The sequence below is a fragment of the Varroa destructor genome, unplaced genomic scaffold (assembly GCF_002443255.2).
Source record: "Varroa destructor unplaced genomic scaffold, Vdes_3.0 BEIS01000004.1, whole genome shotgun sequence".
Classification (NCBI taxonomy): Eukaryota; Metazoa; Arthropoda; class Arachnida; order Mesostigmata; family Varroidae; genus Varroa; species Varroa destructor.
In genome coordinates this window covers 17,101,770-17,123,241 of record NW_019211457.1, presented here as the reverse complement: position 1 = coordinate 17,123,241, position 21,472 = coordinate 17,101,770, and the positions used below count along the sequence as shown (strand labels likewise).

Here is a 21,472-nt window from a genome sequence, read left to right as displayed (position 1 = left end):
GATAGCGCGTTGTTTCTAGTGCATGCGATTTCATATAGAAGTAGGTCTTTAGAGGAGGAAATATTTCTGAATATTGCTTCATTTTTCGTCAGCGATCTATAGGCATTTAAGGATGCGAAATTTATTTAATGAATCGAACTAAAAAAGTTGTTGAAAACAGAAACACACTATTTGTTTTGATATTATTTTAATATTGCTACATAGGTTACTCCCTAGATTGACATCGCAATCTTGACGATTAATTTTTTGCAGCTATCAACTCTCGTTATATTGGTATTCATTAGAGAACCGTTCTAACTTTTCCCTAGTTATCTCTTTAACTACAGACCACAACGTATTCAAAGGGGTCGAGAAGGAGAATGTACTGTGATTATATTCATCGGTTTCTATTTTGTCGTTTCAACAACACTGCTGAGTACCTACGATTAGCAGACAAATACGTTACTATTTTAGGAATAAAAACATTCGGCCTGGCTGTCATTTGCCCACAGTGAGTATTCCCTTAGGAATAAGCAATGCAGCGATGGCTATTTTCCACCAACCGGAAACTATGACTCTAGCGTTGTAGCTTCTCACAGTAATGTGCTTTGGAAATACAGGCTTCAATTTGACCCAGACTAGCAGATACATATGAACAATCGCCCTTCAAGGATATGACAGGAACTATTTAAACTGCTTATCCGGCAACTATTTAAATTTGGCCCTCCCTAGTTCCATCATCTTAGCCACAAAAGTTGGCAACGGCATCTGACAACAATGAACGTTGCATCTGCTAACGTTAGCAATATAGGTGCAGTGAGAAATATAAACATTTAAGATAGTATCGACCGTATCAATAATACGGGATTATAACTAGAGACTGTATGCCTCCAAATTTACGAAATTATCTGCTATGTTTGTGTTGATATTGTACTGACAGCTAAAGCATCGTACAAATTACTGTAGTTAATAAATTTCCGTTTCGTTGAGTATCACAAATGTCGGAGTAGACGTTGGGAGCTTTCTACATGTTTTTTTTTCATCTACACTTCTAAATGTTAGCCAAAAACTAACGAACGAATAACAAGAGATGAACGACACCGTAAGGGATCATATACATACTCCTGAGCACGCCCCTCCGAGCCTAATATCGACTCTCCTTTCAGTGAAGGAGTATCTGAACAAAGTAATTGAAGAAAAAAAAGTTTCAATACTAGCAAAATTCTAAATGAGAACATCTAGTTAATGTAATTAGTTTCCGTTTGCACTCGTAGAGCGATTGGAACGAAAGCTACGTGGACCGAACGCTGTACACGTTTAGTCGATCCTACGAGATGCACATATAATCCGGCTAGTAAAAAAAGACAGTCCGTGCTAGTGAGATTACGCAGTCGATCAACTCTGCGAAATACGTAGTTACTAATGTATGCACGTAGGGTATTTAGCGGTGCGGACCGTAACAACGAAAGCTGTGCCGCACGGTATATCAACAATTAATAGTAAGGAGTATCAATATGAAACAAAACTCTTTTTTTTTCTTCTTTTTTTTTTTTAGTCAAGCTCTCGTATGGTCCAATGTATGATTTGTTCAAAGGTTAAAATAAACATAGCGTGCAATGATTGTGCAATGACAAATACCTCAACAAACTCCACGGTACACGTACCACGAGAACGCCGAGGATCGATCATTTAACTGTGATCATTATTATCGTTAGTGCAATTCTCCTATTGTGATATTAAACAAAAAAAAAACACGTATGGTAGCAAAGTAAAATGAGAAAGAAGAAAAATCACTCTTTCGTTCTCTGTTTTAGATGGCCTAAGTAGATGTGGTTTTGCGATCTCAAAGATGATAATGAAATCAAAATAATCATTTCTTCCGAAAATAATTGATTCCGAAATTTCGCTGCACAATCTCGTACTTGCAGAATTGTAGGGGTTCACAAGTAGAAAGGGGGTTTTGATTCAATGTAGGACGTTCCACCTAGCGCCCACACACACTATAAACACAAATGTTTTTAACAAGCCTAAGAGCACTTCAAGCGAGAATGTACTTGCTACTCGAGACATTTTTCTTCAATGCCGAAATGTCTTACTCGTGGACCTGATCAGCTGACTGTGTAGCAGCTAATTAATTTACCTATGACGTACCGTACGTTTCTCGTTTTTCGTCAAATGCTCTGTAATACTCAACCGAGCCGATAAAGATACCAAATCCTATTCGAAGATTGGTTGGAATACATTGTTGCCCTTCAAGTTAGCCCTTTAGTTATAGCTATTACATTATTTTAGTTATTCTAATGATCGGGATGCTTGCCGCTGACGATAGCGCCTGGACACCAACATTGGCGGACTGTGGATATATCTACTGTCACTCAAACAAATCAACTTCATATAGATTGAACAATAGAGTGACGAAAAACAACGGCAACACACTGGATTCAACTTACTTCGTATATTACACGGCTACATATTATCAATACGTTATTATTATTATTATTATAGTTGCATCGCCAAGCTTGAAGCAGTTACTGTTGGTAAGGCTTTGTCCAAGACGAAGCACAGCGCCAGAACAGAAAATTTCGAGCAAGGGTCCATACGTTATAAATTTGCTGCTTAAAGCTCTGAACTCAGCATTGAAAACAGATGTTTCAAACGTTAGATCCATCCATATCTTTACCATTTCTGTTCTTACAGACCAGCAAAAAGAATGAACTGCAAGTGGGCGATCGCGTATGGCCCATGATCTTGTCTTGTTAGAGGATTTTCTGTCGGGCGCGCCTTCATAGACAATCTAAAAAACGTTTCCATGAGAATGCAGTATATGTGAGCACTCATCAGAGAAGTTAACGTGTCGATGATGTTGACTGCACGCAGTATAATCTTCGGGACTATATTGCTTCTTCAGTAAAGTTCTTCCCTAACGCTTTAAAAAGCTGTTTAGACTTCAGATTCTTTCGAGCCATTGTTTATTAAAAGCAGGTGCTCCTGTTATTGTTTGGTAGAGCTGAGAGCCAAAAACATTTCAACTGATGTAGGTGTTTTTTCAGTCGTTTGCCATTGGGGGCATATTCGATTCGTAAACGGGGCAAGTTAATACCTATAGCTCTTTGAGAGTTGAACCTGAAATACTCGTCGTATACGAGAAAATTATTGCAAGTAATGGTGCTTCATAAAAAAGTTTGTAATTGAAGAGTGACAGAACGACGTTTCTTAAGCACAAGATCAGGTCAAAGCTATGAAGGATCCCTATAAATCTTTATATCACTAATTACTTTAATCTATTAGTCATACATGTTGTATAGTGTATGAATATATCAATGATAGAACTTACGCCAGCGACGTTTGCCCCTTTTACCAAGAGGCTTAGCTGCCCAAATCATCACGAATATCATACATTACGAAATTCGCATGTCCGAGCCCTTAATTCTATTGAAATACATATCATTTTATTAAATTGTTTTGTCTCAGACAATCATTGGACCCTTACTGATTCAGGTCAATCCCTATAAGGAGTTAGGTATTTATGGGAAGGAGATAATCAACCAGTACAATTTCTATAACCTGCGTCCACATATGCAAGCATATATAATACATTTATTGATAAGTCTGACACCTCATATTGTTGCCTCATCTGAGCCTGATACGTTGTTTCCTTTTCAAGTAGGTATGTTCCCTATATTTCATGAATATGTTTATTGTTCTTTTTCAAACCCACCATGATTAGCGCAAACCTTTCAGACAGATAATTTTCTTAATTTTCATTAGAGACACCTTTTCTTAAAGCAGGGACACCATTCTGGCTGAAATAATTCTCAAATCAAATTTGACTGGTAGTTATAATGAGTTATAATAACTTCATATAAAGTCCCATAATTACAGGTCAATAACATGACATCTCCATATCAAAGAGGATATATAAAAACATTTAAGAACAGTTTGCGTCATGGGGGTATATCTTGTCGAGTTCGAGCGATTTCCCTGATGTACTAAAGATTTTACCAAAGGGCATCGAGCCGCATGGTATCTATCACAAGTTTCTCTGCATATGGAGCACATACCGCGGAGCCTGTGGAAACCTATTCCCTGCATGGTCTACTGTGAAATCCATTGACGGCAAAACAAATAGCTACGGCATATGTATCTAGCTGATTCATCGCTCTCCGTATATTATTTTTTGCCACACCCGAAGCAAAGAAATACTCATTAATTTCTATGAATTCCTTTTCTTTTTCCTGAAGTTCGTCTTCAAGGTGTCCGTTGCTGGAAGACTAAAGTGGCGACGTAGGTCCAACAAGGAGACAATTTCGGGTCACTACGCATAGTTCCAATGCTCGTTTGAGGAAGAAGGTTTTGGCGCAATCTAATTGCTCAAAATTACCCACTGTAAGATGGTGCGTTTATCCATGTTACAGAGTAAACGTAAATAAAACATTATAAGAGGGTAAAGTATTTAGTTGGCTTATACAAAGTTATACCATCCAGTATTGACAACTTCTTCGTGTTCACAGAACGTTTTTCACACACAGAATAAAGGGAAAGGTAAAGCTTTACGCTCTAATTCAAGTTTACCCTACAGACCATCTTGTAACTTCATCTCTAAAAACGGATTGCCATTCTTTTAAGCTAGAACTTGCTGCAATTCGTTAACTTAAAAGGTGATGCCAGATCTCGAATTCGAAAGTGAGCTGGAGTTCTAATTTCAACCCGGCCATAGACGCACCGCACGTTTCGTGCTGGAATTCAGCCGTCTCATGGAACGCCTGACGGCAACATAAGCGGACATAAGACATAGAGAAACTGAAATAAGCTCTACGACTGACCTCTATGGTTTTGGTGTCCCATCGCGGTGCCGCATGTACGTATGCTGTATCAAGCCAAAGGAAGTAAAATATCAGAGCAAGTTCTATGAAAAGATTGTTTTTAAGCAGACTAAGTGTCTTGGTCTTAAGGGAAGTCTTTAGACGCATCGCGTAAGTTTCGCGCACCGCTCAACCTATGAGCAATTTCTCAGAGAGTGTTTCATTCAACAGATTATCACAAAAGTAAAAAAAAAATCGTTGGTGACTTTTTTAAGTAAAATAAAGTGTATACTAAGTTGCAAATTTGTTACTACAGTGAATTATTATTATTATTATTATTATCGTCTTCTCTGTTACTTGTCACAGGTTTCGTCGATGACGATGGCGTAGTCTAGCTTGTTTTTTCTTCGGGTAATACGATCACAAGAGGGCGCCACACGATTTGGATGTATTTCGGATTTAGGTTGCCGGAAACCGATTGGTTGTTGCTATTCTTCATCGTCCGAACTCTTCAGACGGTCTCTGTGACGGATTGTTCACAGAATTCGATATTGCCACAACAGTAAGCGTCCTATCAATGCTCCGTTCTGTTCAAAAGTTTTTCCGCGGTAATTTCATGATGTTCTTCAATACCAATATTTCTTGAGCGTTTACGTCAGACGCTATCTCGTTGGTGTTTACAGGATTGTAAGGCAAGTTACTCGGAAAAAGTAAGCACCTCAATAATAGGCATAGTTATCTAATAGACAGTTTCAGCAAATCGAGCAAAAAATACTTAGAAAAAAAAAAGGTCACCACAAGCGCGCGCTGTTTGATTTGACTTTTGTAGCATAAAAAAAAACTTTTTTTAAATATATATTATTGAACTGTAATTTAGTTCGCGTGTACCGCGTAACCAAAGTCTGTTTTGTCACAGATGCTCTTGTGGCTCTCGTTAGTGACATGACAAATTATTATATATTAGTGAATCAGCGACTATTCTAATTGTTACTTCAAATACAGTAACGAAAAAATTCGGCCGCCATGATTATGCGAGCTGTAACCATTACCAACGAGGTCTTCTATTTCATCGACCCGGAATGGAAACACCGCATGTCGTGTAGTTTCATCACCAGTAAGAAATTACAAAGATTTACCACGTGGATTTATTTTTCTCAAGTCGGTAATCTACGATAGAGCTGTCATTCATTCCTTGTAACGTATAATTTACCATCTGTTTTTGTACATACATCTCTTGCGCAGAATTTATGTAATAGAGGAACAGAGTATTTGCAAAGCCCTCCTGGAGGCGAGTGATAGTACACTCTAGAAGCTTGTACGTAAACTCAAAACAATCACTTTTAATGCCCATAATAACCGTGGCGCATATATGGGCTAATTTTTTGTTTTACTTATACGGTTAGCGGGTAAAAAAGTTTGCGACTTCAGCCGTACACGGGTATTAAGCTAACATAACCGCAGCTATTTCCAATCACGAAAAAAAGGGCTAAAAACAACGTACCGAATGTAAGCTCATGTTATAGTCCAAACTAGAAAAATTATGTCATAACTCATAACATATCCTGCACTATTGTACAAGTAAAATTAATTTTGTGTTAGTTATTTTTAAAGTATGCAAATAGAATAAATGACAGGACCGTGTGTCAATAGATTTTTTCGTAACATACAGCCGTACTTCCACCCGATTACAACACCAACCTAGGAATATAGAGTGGCGAAATTTGCTAAGCGTTTCGAGGTTGGTGCACGGGCACATCTATGGAGCACGCTTTGTCTACCCTCTAATTAATTTTCATTAGTTAGTTGGTAATCTTCACAGCTATCTACACCTTGCCAGGTCTTCGTCTACTTTGTCCAGTGGTCCAAACAAATTATTAAGGGAATTATAAATTCTGCCGATATCCGATAGTGTGGTCAATTTTGATTCCCACAGGAAGTACTAATAACCCATAAGGGTAATAGCTAGCAATTAATATTAAGGGTCTATCGCGGACGTGTATAAGGAACATCACGTTGGCCGTAAATGGGCACTGGAATTTAATGCAGTATCTATCACTGCAGTAGCTCTAGCGACAAGCTAGTAAATAATTAACATCTAAAAAGGAACACCATCAAATTAATAAGCAATTAGCAATAACACTGTTCACGTAGAGGCTATCGTTAACAGCCGCTAACATCTTACCGTCGCTCTACCCTTGGGCTAGTGATTCAAGTTATTTTTCATAGCACAACTGTTACGTTTATTAGTTACAGCGATCATGAACTTTGTACGAAAATCGTGCTCGACTCTGAGTAACTCGCTTAGCAGACATTGATTTCAGCTCGTTCTCGCGGATGGACTAACGCTCGTGAAAATGCTAGCAGAAGACAATAGGCACAAGAAGATAGGATTAACAACTTCTAACATCCTGTTTATTGCATTTAGGTCAGTTGGCATCAATGTCTGGCAGCCTAGCTAATAGTACTAATTAAGAAGAGTTAAATGGGACTATTTTATCGCCACGGCGTTGATTTCAACTGAGACGTAGTAAGTTATAGTCAGTCTGAAATTTTAGTTTGTATGTTTCAGTACTTTGACGTTGCAATTCTCTGCAATTATTTCGCAATCGAGATAACACGCGTACACTTCACACGAGGTTTATCGAGGCCGCTGCTTCTATCTCAAGACACCGTACGAGTAACTACGTACATTTGTCTAGTGTGATGTCCTATTGGACTTCGACTACTTTGCTGGTCACAGTTAGCGACGCTCATGAAGAAGCGTGACTTCATACATATCAGCCCTGAAATTGGCCGTTGTGTCGTTAATCAAATAGTAGTGCTCTATATATTAGAGTGGAAGATTGCCCTAAGCAAGGTCTTCGTCTCCTATAACCTCATACGTCATACTGAATAAAGGCTTACAAGTTTGAAGCAGCATCCTTCATCGGCAATTACACAAGTAATATCCTATCATTGCTGCACTCCAGGGCATTTGTTTGCATGTCAAGAGTTTTTATGCGAATGATCATGCTTTCTCATGTATAGATACAATTGAATATACATATATGTATGTACTATAAGTATACTAAGTACAGTATACTATAAAAATAATGAACGTATATAATACGCAAAGAATGCATTGCTGGTTCCTTTTCGCTAGCTGAGCCTAACTAAATATTCCTATTCATTATTTCAATATTATAGAATTTCTCTGAGCGAAGCCTCTACTTAGTAATAGGAATAAATTTCGCCTGCTCATAACGATAAACATAGACAAGCTGATTAAAGACTAAAATTCACGTTTTACAGATTTCTCATATTGCATTTATTATTTATTCAGATTATGTACAGGTGTTGGTTCATTGGAACCGACAATTTTGCCGTTCTGCACAGCAACTTTACGAGGTCATTTTAATAATTATAATAATATTTGTAGAGATTTAAATAATAAACCTTGACACATTGTGCCTCTATTTTTTTTTATATGTCCTTATCCGATCATCGTCTCCCAGGTCAGTTCCCACAAGGCTTGGCGTCGACTATAAGCTGTTCTTGAAATGGATGGAATCGCTTGCCCGCTTTATAATCAACGCTCTGCGCGCCAGCAGCTGTGCATGGAATCTTCTAATTGCTCTTGATGGTGTTGGACGATCATTCTGACTATGCGTCTCTATGGACAATCTGCTGTACGACCCTTTTCAAGTGACGAAAAAGCCTTAGAGAAATGATTTTAATGAACACAACATTTTAAGATCGAAAATATCTGATGCATACAGTTTTAAATTTATACTGAAGTATTTGTCTGGATGGTCGAATCCCTCGCGCGCTGATCCTGCAAGTGGTCGCATCCACAATGACTAAAAAAAATTCAAGCCAGCGAATCCAGTCGGCTGACGCTTTTTTGTTACCTTGTTTTTCTTTTTGATATAGCTTGCTTAGACTTTTTGCAATGTGATATCAGCTCCGCTTGCCCCATTATATTATGCTAACCTTTCACACTACATTGCCCACAATGATCCACAGTGTCCTGTATGAACGTGCTGTCACGACACGGACTCGTTGGGTCTGCATAATCTATATCGATTATGTCCATACATATATATATATATATATAAATGTTTTTTTTTTTTGTTACTACGTACAAAACGTTCGATCCAGCCGGTCATCTAGCTGAAGATCCGTTTGAAATATCTGTGTATGTGTGTGTTGTTGTTAGATTTCTTCTGTCTCTGTTACTTTTTGCCTTTATGCGATTTCGTCCTGTGCAAGATTTCCAGTATTTCTTGCCAAGTGGAAAACTGTGGTGAATTAATAGCAGCTGATGGAAACACGGTGTTTCATGTAAATAAGGCTCAAACATTCGCTTGTATTGCAGTGTTGAACTAGTTACGCCTGCTGGTTGGGATTTTCTCTCCAGAAGGCGAGATTTGTTCCCGGTATACTTTGGCAGGACACTCGAGGATTCCTGTAATGAACAGATCAACTCGAAATAATTAACATATTACCAGACGCTTAATATGAATTTATCCTGCTATATAATAAAAAATGTGAATGTTTTTAAACTTCAACTTCGCATCGTTTATCCACAATAATATGTTCATTAACAGCATTTTTTAGATTATTGATTTTGCCTGATATGTCCTTTTAGACATAATGATCCGCATGCCTAGCCTACTATTATTATTCCGTTAATAATCCTAGGAATTCCCGTCGCTGTTGTTCTTTATGTTATATTAGTAGCACTGGGAGAGGTATTCGTGCGTCGTCGCTAGAATAGACGAAGTTGAGAGGCTAGCGCATTCGTCGGTGGACAAAAGGGTCGGGTAAGTTGTGAAGTTCTGTGCTGGTGGTGCCTCTTGCTGTGGAGTTAGTTCCTGTTGCAATAACTACTTTTGAAGTTAACCATCACAGATAATGTTGGGGTCCATGCGAGTATTCATCAACAAACGCAGCTTCAACAGACGAGGTAACTGTTTCAGTTCGAGTGAGCAAGTTAGGTCAGTGCCGACAATGTCGAGAATAATCGACTCCAACACGGTAAACCCTGAATGACCGTTAACCGGAAGTTGCCGCATTTCTGTAGATCCGGTAACGAGGGTGCAGAAAGCGCGCACGGCTCTAGGCTGTATATTAGGACGTACACTTGAATAGCGTGGCGGAGCCTCACGGCCTGTATATAGCATGTCAGTGATCTCTGTCTCTATCGCTATTTAAGGACGAAGTATTATTTGAACAAATAGCACTTATGTCAGTACTGGTGCATCGTTATTACAATAAAAGTAATTGATTTTATGTTGGTGCCTTACAAGAACGGATCGTAAAGGTCGAGCACGGATCTTGTCACAAACTTAGTCGTATCCATGTTCTCGCAGAGAAGTTTTGCTAATGAAGTCTTTCGAAGTTCGGCAAGCTGGCCTTCCGTGAAGCGAACTGAATGCTCGTCATTTTCATGCCAGTATCTGAAAGATGATGGGGAATAATGTTTACAATCGTATTTACTCGTCCATACAGTGTGTAGCGTTATTCATCCGCGCCATCTTTGCGGATTACTAAATGTTTAACGATAGGGTATCACTGCGTCTCTACCTTTTTTGTGCAATATTTTTATGTATTTCCATCGTAAATAAATTTCACGTAATACAATAGCTAACTAATTGTCAAAGAATAATAGTCAATAATTATATTAATCACGTAAATGTCACAAACAAGTTAAGTGCTACTGTTACTACGGTACGCTAAGTTGAGGGGTATTGTTCCTTCAGCGTGAATTCTGTCTCTGGCCGCTTCGATGTGCTGCAAGCTACCGAGTCGGATAGTCACTGAACCTCCCTTCTCGAGCTTCTAGCAGTAAAAATATAAGCGTCTGTTACCTGTCACATCGACGCAATCTCTGGAATTGGAAGCCAATAATACAGCTGAATGTAGGTCCTACAACAGCGCCAGGCAGGGGGATCTCGGACAGACCTCCAGAAAATAGATCAATGTCATCCACGTGCCTGTAACGAAAACAGATATCATTATTAGAAGTTTCTACGTACTATAAAGGCTTAATAATAGAATAACTTCTGAGTGAATATAGTACAAACGGCCTGTAAGACTTACCGATAAACACTGGAGAGTCCTCGGAGAGCGTTAGGACTAACCTCGCCCTGGAGATCCTGGAACGATCTAAGACGTGGCTTACCGCAGAATTCTCGATAGTCATTATATCCACGCAGCCCGTGATCTCTTCCACGCTGCAGGTTGATGGCTACAAGATCGAGGCCAGAGAATGGAATGGTCTTCGACTCAAACAAATGCTCTGTTACCATATTGGTAACGTGATTATCGAAGTTCTCCATTGGAGTCGCCATTAGTCCACGAACCAGTTGGTCTAGTTGGTCTCCTAAAAAGTAAATAAACCGGAAACTCATAAAAACGAGAGCAGAGATGCTGTCACACGCCGCGGAATCGTAATCCCGAAGTCTGTAGAAACGCTAAAAAGCTGTTTCTCTAAAATTAATAATTATGGCTACCTGCAAATCTAGACAAACGGAAATTTTACTTTTGTAGAGGATCTGCGAGTTGAAGAAAGCGTCTGTTAGCTTAATGCGACCGATCTCATTGTAAGCCGGGCCAAGAAGCTTGAAGGCTGGGGGCAAAAGGGTATGCCCAAAACGGAAAGCAGCTGTAGCGAACTCGTTGAAGACACCGACATCGCACGTGGGATCGTATCCAGCAAAATATCCAGAATCGAGGAGATTCAATCCCCACTGACTGACAGCTTCCCATCCGAGCACTCGAGGTAGCCATTCGCTGTAGATCACCCGTTGATACATCGCCGTTAGAATGCGTCGAGCCTCCTGCGAAAGTAAATACACACATACGCATGCGCGGGAACCGATATGTCAGTTACGGCAAGTAGAATTACACTGGGATGCAAGACATGGTTTGCGATATAGTTAGTCAAGTCTGCTCAAGAGCGTGATTTTGTCATACCTAAATGCATTGTTTTATATATTCGATAATTAATAGCAAATAAGACATACTTGGAACGATCTTTCATCGTCCCAATGAGGATTAAGTCGGCTGAGCTCTAAAGCGATACGATTGTGCTCTCGAGCGAATAGAGTGTGCATTGAGGTCAGTGCAGGTTGCTCCGAAACTCGAGTGTCACCAGCAATAAAGCAACGATCATTTGATGACAGACAATCAGCTGCACCCTGAATCTCTGGGAGAAGAGGCTTTAGCGATTGATCCGCAGGATGGGCAGACATATTCAGTTGACCGCTGTGCAGAAGACGCAGTTCTTCACGAGCACAGTTGTCCGAGCCATAAACAGTCGAAAGATCAAGGAACCCTGAAATAAAAGAGTCGCTTGATATCATAGGTTTCATATTATGGATTTATAGGTATGAATACCTTCTCTAATTTGTCGACTATGGCACACGCGTTTAAAATGCTAAGAAAATTTGGTCTAATACTCCTCGCAGATGGTCGACTTACCAGTAACCTGGTTGATCTGTTCTCTCGAGCCCAAAGTTCGCTGTCCGCTCATCGAACGCGTAAAGGGAAGACACAAGGGACGTCCGGATTTGACTGATACAGATGGGAAAAAAGGATCCCCGTGGGGAATCGGTATCGGGAAACATTCTTGTTGATTCTCCTTTTGCGGAGAATCGCATTTGCGGCACTTCAGTGTAGACTCGTTAGGTCCTTCGCTTAGGGGGGTGTGGGCAACATCGTGGTCCATAAATTGTCCCATCTGCATAAGCATTTGGGTGTACTTCTGGTGAGGCACGGATAGATCGCTGTGTACAGCCGCGGAGACCACTCGTGCTGGGGGAAGCGGAGCACCTGTTACCGAGGTCTGACGAGCCGAGCTGATGTTGTCGTCGTATCGAGAGGGCAGTATGCGGCGGAACGAATGAGACACCTACAAAAGACAGTGTCCTCATTTCTGTTTCTGTACTGGAATAAATATGGGCAGCTCGTAGTTTGAAGGATAAAAAAAATGTACGGTTGGTACTCAATCAAATAGTTTTAACATCCATTATTTATTGCGCGGCATTAAAAACGAGATCTTTCAAGCGGTTTTTGGCTTACGACTGCGGCGTTATTCTACTCTACACTAATACCATGTATCGATAAGGACACCTGAAGGCAATTTCAACCTACTGGCTGACAATCTTATATGTAAAACTGAGATACCGTGTTTTAGCTGTTGCAGACGTGGTAGCTCGCTATGATCTAATTCATGCGAGTCCGGCATTTATGTTTCGTACTAATATCTCGAACCACATAGTGCCGATGCGCTCTGCCTTAGCATCTACCACGACTGTTCCGGCGTGAAACAAGCAAGTGGTAGTGTCTATGTGATTGACTTGAGTGTTTTTTGGTCATTTTGCATGTTTCTTTACATAACGTGTCGAAAATTACGCTGTACTGGAAACTCAAAGAGGCTGGGTTCAAAGACAGCAGACTTGCCAAGAATGCTCAACCAAAACGAGTCGGTTTATGATTGGGCAAATCATATAGAAAAATTAAAAAGTAGGCAAAGGTCGGATTTTCAAACGTTTCTCATTTTGAAATTTTTCGAAAACTGCCTTTCATGCCTCCAGACCTGTTTTTCTAAAACTTCGTCGTACCGGAAATCAAAATCTGTCAAATGTTATGATGATTTGTGCCAAAGACACTGGGATGACACATTTAGCGTAAGGAATACTTTAGAGCACCAGGAATGTGCTGAAATTATCAAGAGGAAAATTCTGCCTTAGGGACGCGAATGATTCCCTGACGGTGACGAGTGGGGCGCCTAGTCACAGAGCTTGAAGCACCCGCTGGCACTGGGAAAACAGCAATCCCATAAAGCAGATCTGGAAAATCATAAAATTGCAAGTTCGCAAGGACAGGAAATCTCAAACGTTCGGGAAAAAATCACTAATGTGGGATAACAGGATCCAATAAGAGCTGAAGCAGCAAAAAACAGCATCAGCGACATGTCCCAAAGGGTGGTTGCTGCTGGAGGTAGTGCCCTAAAGTACCGCTAATAGTAACTATATCAACTCGTTTGCTTAATCCTTTATCAACATGTAGTATACCGGTGTAAAGCTGAACAGTATTGTTTTCATAGGTCAAAATCATTTTAAAATATATCGCTTTAGCGCCGCGCAATTGGCCTTGAAAGTGAAAACTTATTGATTGAGTTTATTTAGTAATAGTGAATATTATAAGCATATCCTGAAATTTTCAATATATCGTGTAGCATATTATAAATGATTTAACGTGAGTTTACCCCTATTGTTGAGACCATAAAGTGTTTCTAATATCTTGTTTAGAAATTTAGCGTATTGAAATGGCTGGGCTCCGGCCAACTAAATTGTCTTATACTGAGCCAATTTAAGATGCGTTTAATAGATAAAGCAAAAGAGAATTTTTGATTAAAGTTGTTATTAGACTCCGAACGGCCTTCGCTAAGGGAATCACTCGGGTGAGAAAAGGTACGTGGCACCTGCTCACAGATAAAATGCATAAAAGGAACAAACCTTTCCGAAATTAGGGCTTCGTAGATTGTTACATCGGCCAGACATAGTTCGGAATGGCGTACGTGGATTGCAAGGCTGGAGACGTGTGGGTTCACAAGCGGCGGGTTCTTCGAATTCGCGATGGAACTTTGAAAGGTCCACATGCCGCAGGGCTGGGATGAAGTTGTCATCGATAGTTCGCCTCTTGTCACGTCCAAGTTCATTCATTAGCTTTTTCGTAGCCAATTCGAGCACCTCACTCTGATTGTGCACGTTGCGCGAAATCACGTTAGCTCGCATGAAGCCTTTGTTCCGACCCGATCCAAATTCTCCGTCGCCAAGAAGATTACCTCGAAGAGCGTTGCTAGCGTCGTTTAGCACATCAATCATTAGACCATTGGTCAATACCTTAAGAGGACTTTCCTGCGCCCAAGGTTCAAGGTTAACGGAGCTAAGAAGTCTATCGTCGCATGATTGCAGGTTATTTAGCCATGGGTCAGGCAACTGCATAACACGAGGTTGAATTACTCCAGTGTGGAACACGTTATCACAGATAACCCTAGCCAAAGATGTGTGCCTAATCTCTTGCAGTTGGTTCTTAGTGAAGGAACTAGGCTGACCTGGGTTCTCATACCAGAAACGATCCGAGATACGAAGATGACGGAACTGATGAGCATAAATACAGGCTAGCGTAGGGCCAACAAGACCTCCCTCTACGGGAGTTTCAGCGAGAGCAGCTACAAGGAGATCGATATCACTAACACTTTCGTATAGCTCCGACAGCTGCTGAGCGGTGTCTTGGTCCATAACTTGAGCGAGACCATCGAAATTGTCGATATCGCGTAAACCGCAGAATTGTCTCCATTTTGTATATCCGGCCAGACCGTGATCTCTTCCTTGCTGAATGGCAATAGAGGCTAGATCAAGACCAGGTTGATTGCTATCCGAAGCAAACATGTCTTGAGTAATATGTTTACTGAAGGATGCATCGATGCGCTGTGCACGTTGCATAAGTGCTCCGGCAACATACTGACGGAAGCGATTGGAATTATAGAGATCCTGGGGATGGAAAGCAGTTTCAGTGGAGGGAATGGATCCAAGTTTGCGGAAGCGTTGAGCGTCAAAAAGTTCACTATTGCCTGGCAGAGCGGATAAGAGGGCCCATAGCCCAGTGGAGCCCATTACATTTGTAACTCCTGGTAGACGCTTGTGATCATAGCCGGTAAAAAAACCATTGCTATCCATGCGGAGGCCGAATCTCTCAACAACTTCAGGACCCACAAGAGTAGGAAGTAGCTCATTATAGGCAATGTGTTGAATTTCTGCTCCAACAATACGACGTGCTTCCTGGTACAATTGTTCGTCGTCCCACAAAGGGTTTAGCCCCTTAAGTTCTCGAGCTAAACGATTATGCTCACGGATCCACATAGTGGTCATCCAAGCCAAACCGATATTTTGATTCATTCGCGGATCTCCTGAGCTGAAACATGGAGCAGTTTTTGAGCCACGGCAGTCCAAGGATGAAGCATCTCCAACAGGAATCTCTTCCCCAGCATCATTTCGTTGCGTAAGCAAAAGGCCATCTTCGAATGATCGTAAGAATCGAGCTTCTGCTTCTGATGAGCCGTAGATCGTTGAACCATCCACGAAAGATGTGACCTGATTGTTCTGCTCACGAGGGCCTAAACCGCAAGTTTCTCGGGGCGCAGTTGATGACCGTACATAGTCAAGGCAATTTTGTCTGAACGCTGCATAGAAGGAGTCATTTGGCGACACGCTGATCTCATAACACTCCGGATGCTTGAGGTTGGGAGGCACATTGCAACATTTAAGACGAGCACCCTGGAAGCCTGAGCGGAGATAAAAAAAAATCATTAAGGCTTCCTACTGAATGCATATAGTACATTCGCTCTATACGTACACAAGACCAGTTTTAACAGGTAATCGTTTACAAAATAATGTAATGTATAAACAATGCATGAAACACCAAGCTCGGCAAAAAATTCTATGGCGATTCATTAAATTGCTGGTATTTTTTGTTATTAGCACAATCGTTCGGCAATCGTTTTCGGCAATAAGTATGACATAAAAATATCTATGGTTCAACATAACGTCCCTAAAGTATATCTATTTTTTTTACTCTTGTTTTGATTTTTGTATACTATCAAATCATGGCCTTTGCAGCACAGGTACTTTAGGGCATCTGCGTTCCGTCGCACGTTACTGATCATGATATTCGAATGCTATGTTCGACATTATTTTAACGGAAAAGTGTGTTTGGTGCTTGGTAAATTGATATACATTAGAGTCTTTTTAACAATGACAAACAGCTTGTTGATATTCTTTGCCTGTTGGTCCTCAGTTCATAACCGATAAGCTGAACTTTACCACAAAGCTTTGGATTGCAATTATTTGTTCAGTTTCAGAATAAGCTTGGTGGTGACACCACAGTGACTCAAACATTTTTAACAAAAAGCTTTTCCTTAGAAACCGGAAGCATTCATGCGTAGTTTTTCGAGCCCATTTTACAGAGTCTTTGAGAGTCTTTATAAATTTAGCTCGAAGTCCTAACCATATAGGCTGCATTTACCTCAATGCTATCGAGGGCCATGTACATCAAATGTGTTTATGATCAGTAGAAGATATATAAACAATCAATCTGTGAATGAGGCACGATTGAGCTTTGGCGCAAAGACGTAACTCATTTAACCAATGTTCACTTAGCTATCGAGCTAAAAAAACTTAATCCCTAGTCCCTGCCGCCGATAGGGAATTACGTAATGTATTGTCATAAAACAATAACTTCGGGAGGTTTCTTATGTAATCGTTGTTACCTGAAGAAGACGTCTACGCATAACGGAAAACATCATTAGAGGACTATTTAATAACATAAATTTGGCTAGATCTCTATGATGTATACAGTGGATAATATGTTATTCTTACCATAAGTCTAACAAAACGAATTTACCGAACTTCGGCTATAGCGGCATCCCGTAGACTTGATAAGCGTGAAAATTTGAAATTTGTCCAAATATGTCTCACTAGATGTCTCACTAGGCGCTCATGAGGCGCTTCGTGAACGCGTCTGATATCGAAAAACGATATAAATGTAAAAATGAGGGGGAGGAGGTGCGTAACAAACTGAAATAATCTCAAACAGATATCTATCATTCGATGTGAACTCGTTAGTCAGACCTTTTGCTCTTTACGGACAAATATTATATTTTACATATAACGAGTTGTTATGTTGAACTTGTAACTAATAGAAACAATATCGTTTTCTCAAAGAATCACTTTTGAAAACTATGCTATAATATGTTGCTATCATCAGTGTTACACAGTTACCGACAGTTACAACCGGTGCCCAATCCACGCACTACCAATAGTAACGATGTTATGCAGAAGATTCGCAAGCTTGTTCTCACCATTATCATTAGCTATGGTGGTAATTTACTAATGAGTTGCTTTACTTGTCTTGCCAGTTTTTTAACATTCATTAGAAAAAAACAGTGTGCAAATACTTTTTTTCCTAATTATGAATTCAGCGTTGAATTTTTCCGATTAAAGTACGCTTTTGTATTTTTTCAGACTTCTCCCAACTTGGAAATATCTTTATTGTCATATTTTACTGATAATCGTTAAGCTCAGACTTGGAGCTGCTGCTGCTGCTGCTGCCGGACGCAGGGGAAATTTTACTTCAAGTTCTTTCATTTTCAAGCTTACGTAAACCCCCTAAAGAATAGTGGCTTTGGTCAAAGGTGAAACTACCTAATAAATAAGTTTTCGCGCGCGATATGGCGCAATCAGTGGTCGTTTTTACACAAGATTTTCTGTTCAGATATTTCAACTGTTGTTAACGGTCTAGCAAACGGCAACTGCCAGGTTGTCGTTCATGGTTATATTATTATTATTGCATAGTACCCAGCAAAGAAAGCGTCTAATTGCTGAATTTTGAACATCGTTTGTCAATAGCTGAGAGTACTCTTTCATGTGAAAAAAGTACAAAATATAGGCTCTAGTAGCCTAAGTCACTCAACAAGCTTTATCTCGATTTTTTAGAAACAAAATGCTTTTCTTAGGATGCCTGTGCAAGCTAGCAATAACCGCTGACCATCCCAAATCCCACCATCGGGAATGGTGTATCTCTCTAATCCAACGTCTCCTGTTTGTATTCGTCGCTTTCGATTCTTCTTCTTCGTACGACGACGACGACAAATTCATTGTCGCCATAATCAGCCGTACTGGGCACCGAATACTAATGTCGTACGTAGTAATGGATAAATGACAATACGATATCATATATGCTACTATAGGTAATACCATACGTGCAGGTTAATATGGTTTGTTTACAATCGAGCTCAGTGTGGCCAACCACAACGACCATATGGAACGTACTGTACAGTAGATAGCATTGTTTATACAACGGTTCGCACTTCGTAGTATTTCGAAATATTTCGTTGTAGTCCGCACAATCGGCCAAAGTCCACTTTGGGAAACTATCTTTCACATTCATCTAGAAATTTTAAAATGGCGTCGCTGTGTATCTATGTAAAAATAAAATATCAGCGGTATGCATTTGCACACTCACACAAATTAACTAATTACACAGATTTATGTATGGCAGCCCATACATTTGTATAACCTTATGTGGTATCTCGAATTGATAGCGATCGAACGATTGCGTCGGGCTGTGGCGTTCCCCCGGTGGGACTATCGAGTCTTCTCGATTCTTCGTTTCTACGAATAGTGAATCACAAGTTGCAAATAAATTGACTGTATAATGATGGAGACAGGATAGAATCGAAGCAAACACTTATGTTATCATTATTATTGCCGATATTAGTATTTTGTTTTCATTTCATCCTGCTTGTACCGTTTTCACTTTGTAGGTTGTTGAGCACAATGTACCACCTGAGGGAGAAAGCATGGTAGCCTCTGTGGCAACCCTTCTAATATTATAACGTCTTACTAATGCACACCACTCTGCAGCTACAGATCTTAGTAACGTCACTGTAACAAACGTTTAGTGATATTAAAATTTCAGGATTATTATTATTATTATTTTTACTTCATTTCTGTTAAACTAGTCAGCTTGATATGATAGATCGTCAATGGGCGGTTGAAACGACAAGCCCGAGGAACCATGGCTTGTGTAGTGTCTCTTATACGCTTATCAGTTCATGTTTCATCAAGTCAGCTTTTGCTGATTTGTATGTTTATGTCCGTTTAGACGTAAACTATCGTCGGGTCCACAAGTTTTGGCAATCGTATAGTTACGTATTGACATTAACGGTTTAAGTTAACGTTTAGATAGTCTACCGCAACGACTATAACAGAAACATTATGTATCACTTGGCTATACCTATCCCACTCATAAAGACATCGACCAAAGCACACGCCAATTTACTATTTTCACTATAGTAATAACAGCGTATTGATATTTTAATTGATAAAATAATAACTTGGAAATTAGATTATAATTCGGCATCTTTTCTGATCTTTAAGGCGTCCGCGTACGATGTTAGTACCGCTGGAACATTTAACCGACGAAGGAGTCTTGTCTATATCATCATCGGTTCGTATGCGTCTGCAGTGTCAGAGCGCGCACGCGTCACCAATAGAAGATGTGAACAGAAGCATTTATCGGTCCGTATCTATATTCCCGCATGCATCTGCGCGTGCTGTGAATCCGTGTTGTGAACTATTAAAAGTATTCATATCTAGCGCTTCACAGTTGTTAGTTGTGATGCCGTGCAGTTCAAGGATCGTACCCAGTTGACAAGGGAAGCTATTAGAAGAAAAAACCGAACGAATTAGCGGCCGTTGCAGGAGTTGTAAGTGTTGGATAATGTTTGCTGATCAATGGAACTTTGATCTGATCCACCATCTCAGGCATGTTTGCTGCATATGCACAGTACCGTACGGATAATAATATTGATAGCACCAAGAGTAGGCGTACTCTAAATAGGAGCAAGAAGCTAGTCAACGCTAGCATATTTCTTCTTGATTTGTTAATGGGATTTGATCTGAGATGAATGTTGGCCTCTAAATAAGTATGGTAAACCTTCGGCGCTTTATATATCGTAGGTATTTATCGAAGAAAAAAGCTAGCGGACGAATTACAGCCGCACCTAGCGGCCTCATAGCACCGTGCCGAAATTACTTCTTCACAGGGTCGTTTGTCTATTGAGAAACGATTGGCAATAAGTCAGAAGATTTCATAAATCTAGCCCGTGCACTTAGAGATCCTATGGCCAGTCGTCAAGATCTTCCTGAACAAGGCAATCGGGTTATCCTGACAGTTCCATTGTTTTTAGCCTACCTGCTGTTTGTGGAGTGTGCGAGATATCATGGAAGACAAAGTGTCCAAAGGCTACGGCGACCATTGACGCATGCTCGTGAGGGATGTCCCGATCCTGGAATACTCTGGCAGAAATCTCGCGTGCAGAAAGAAGTGCTGCGCCGGAAAGTCCTGTGCGAGGAGCCGATACACCTGCATCATTTTCGAAACAATTAAACACATAAAGTCTTCAGAATCATCACACCCAGCGTTACCTTGTATTGGCTAGAAAACGTTGTGCATAGGCACACTAACGACAATTACGAATTATGCGCGCGAAATTTTTCTTCGCTGATGGGTGCTTTTCTGATCGCCAGCTCTTCGTCAACACGGACAAAGTCCTTGTGATCGGAACTACCAATCAGTTCACTAAACTATCGCAATAAGTTACAGTGGAACAAATCTGTGTTTCGGGCTTCTCCTTCCTGTTTTTCATAAGTCGATTAATGTAGGACGACGTCGCGTAGCCGAGACCTTTGCTCGGTGTATTTTTTTTGAGGAACAGTGCTGATCACTAGCAATTTAAGATAAACAAATAGAAGTAAAATGTTTTTGTTAATGGATAATCATTTACACACGCGCCAAAGTGCATTTCAAATCAAACTATTTTTGTAATGAACAGCACAAAAAGTGTGCGTCTTCATGTCTCGCGATTGATTTGTGCTTCACACTGAAATTTATCAATGACATGATGCGAAAGTGGACATTCGCTCGGACCGACAGACGATCGTTAAAGAAAAGAAAAGAAAAGGAAAGGAAAGGACTATCGACGAGAAAGCGACGCAAGCATTTGCTTCAACAACGTCAGTAATACACGTATTCTGAGTATGTTATATCTCCTCAGACAGAATCTTACTTTCGCTTTA

General features: G+C 40.3%; 1 protein-coding gene across 2 annotated transcripts in view; it reads right to left on the bottom strand.

The window, feature by feature from the left end:
• Nucleotides 1-8,058: 8,058 nt before the first annotated feature.
• The window catches only part of LOC111248667 (uncharacterized), a 101,925-nt gene continuing 88,511 nt past the window's right edge, over nucleotides 8,059-21,472 (bottom strand). The window contains exons 4-12 of one of the 2 annotated variants that reach the window (XM_022801387.2): nucleotides 20,589-20,759; nucleotides 14,288-16,116; nucleotides 12,249-12,678; nucleotides 11,792-12,102; nucleotides 11,308-11,605; nucleotides 10,866-11,148; nucleotides 10,634-10,759; nucleotides 10,070-10,222; nucleotides 8,059-9,228 (exon numbers count right to left, since the gene is read on the bottom strand). In XM_022801387.2, coding sequence (XP_022657122.1) covers nucleotides 9,150-9,228; nucleotides 10,070-10,222; nucleotides 10,634-10,759; nucleotides 10,866-11,148; nucleotides 11,308-11,605; nucleotides 11,792-12,102; nucleotides 12,249-12,678; nucleotides 14,288-16,116; nucleotides 20,589-20,759 — 3,680 coding nt within the window. In that variant the 3' untranslated portion in view covers nucleotides 8,059-9,149. The remainder of the gene's footprint in view (nucleotides 9,229-10,069; nucleotides 10,223-10,633; nucleotides 10,760-10,865; nucleotides 11,149-11,307; nucleotides 11,606-11,791; nucleotides 12,103-12,248; nucleotides 12,679-14,287; nucleotides 16,117-20,588; nucleotides 20,760-21,472) is intronic. The other variant, XM_086985951.1, reaches the window with a different exon arrangement.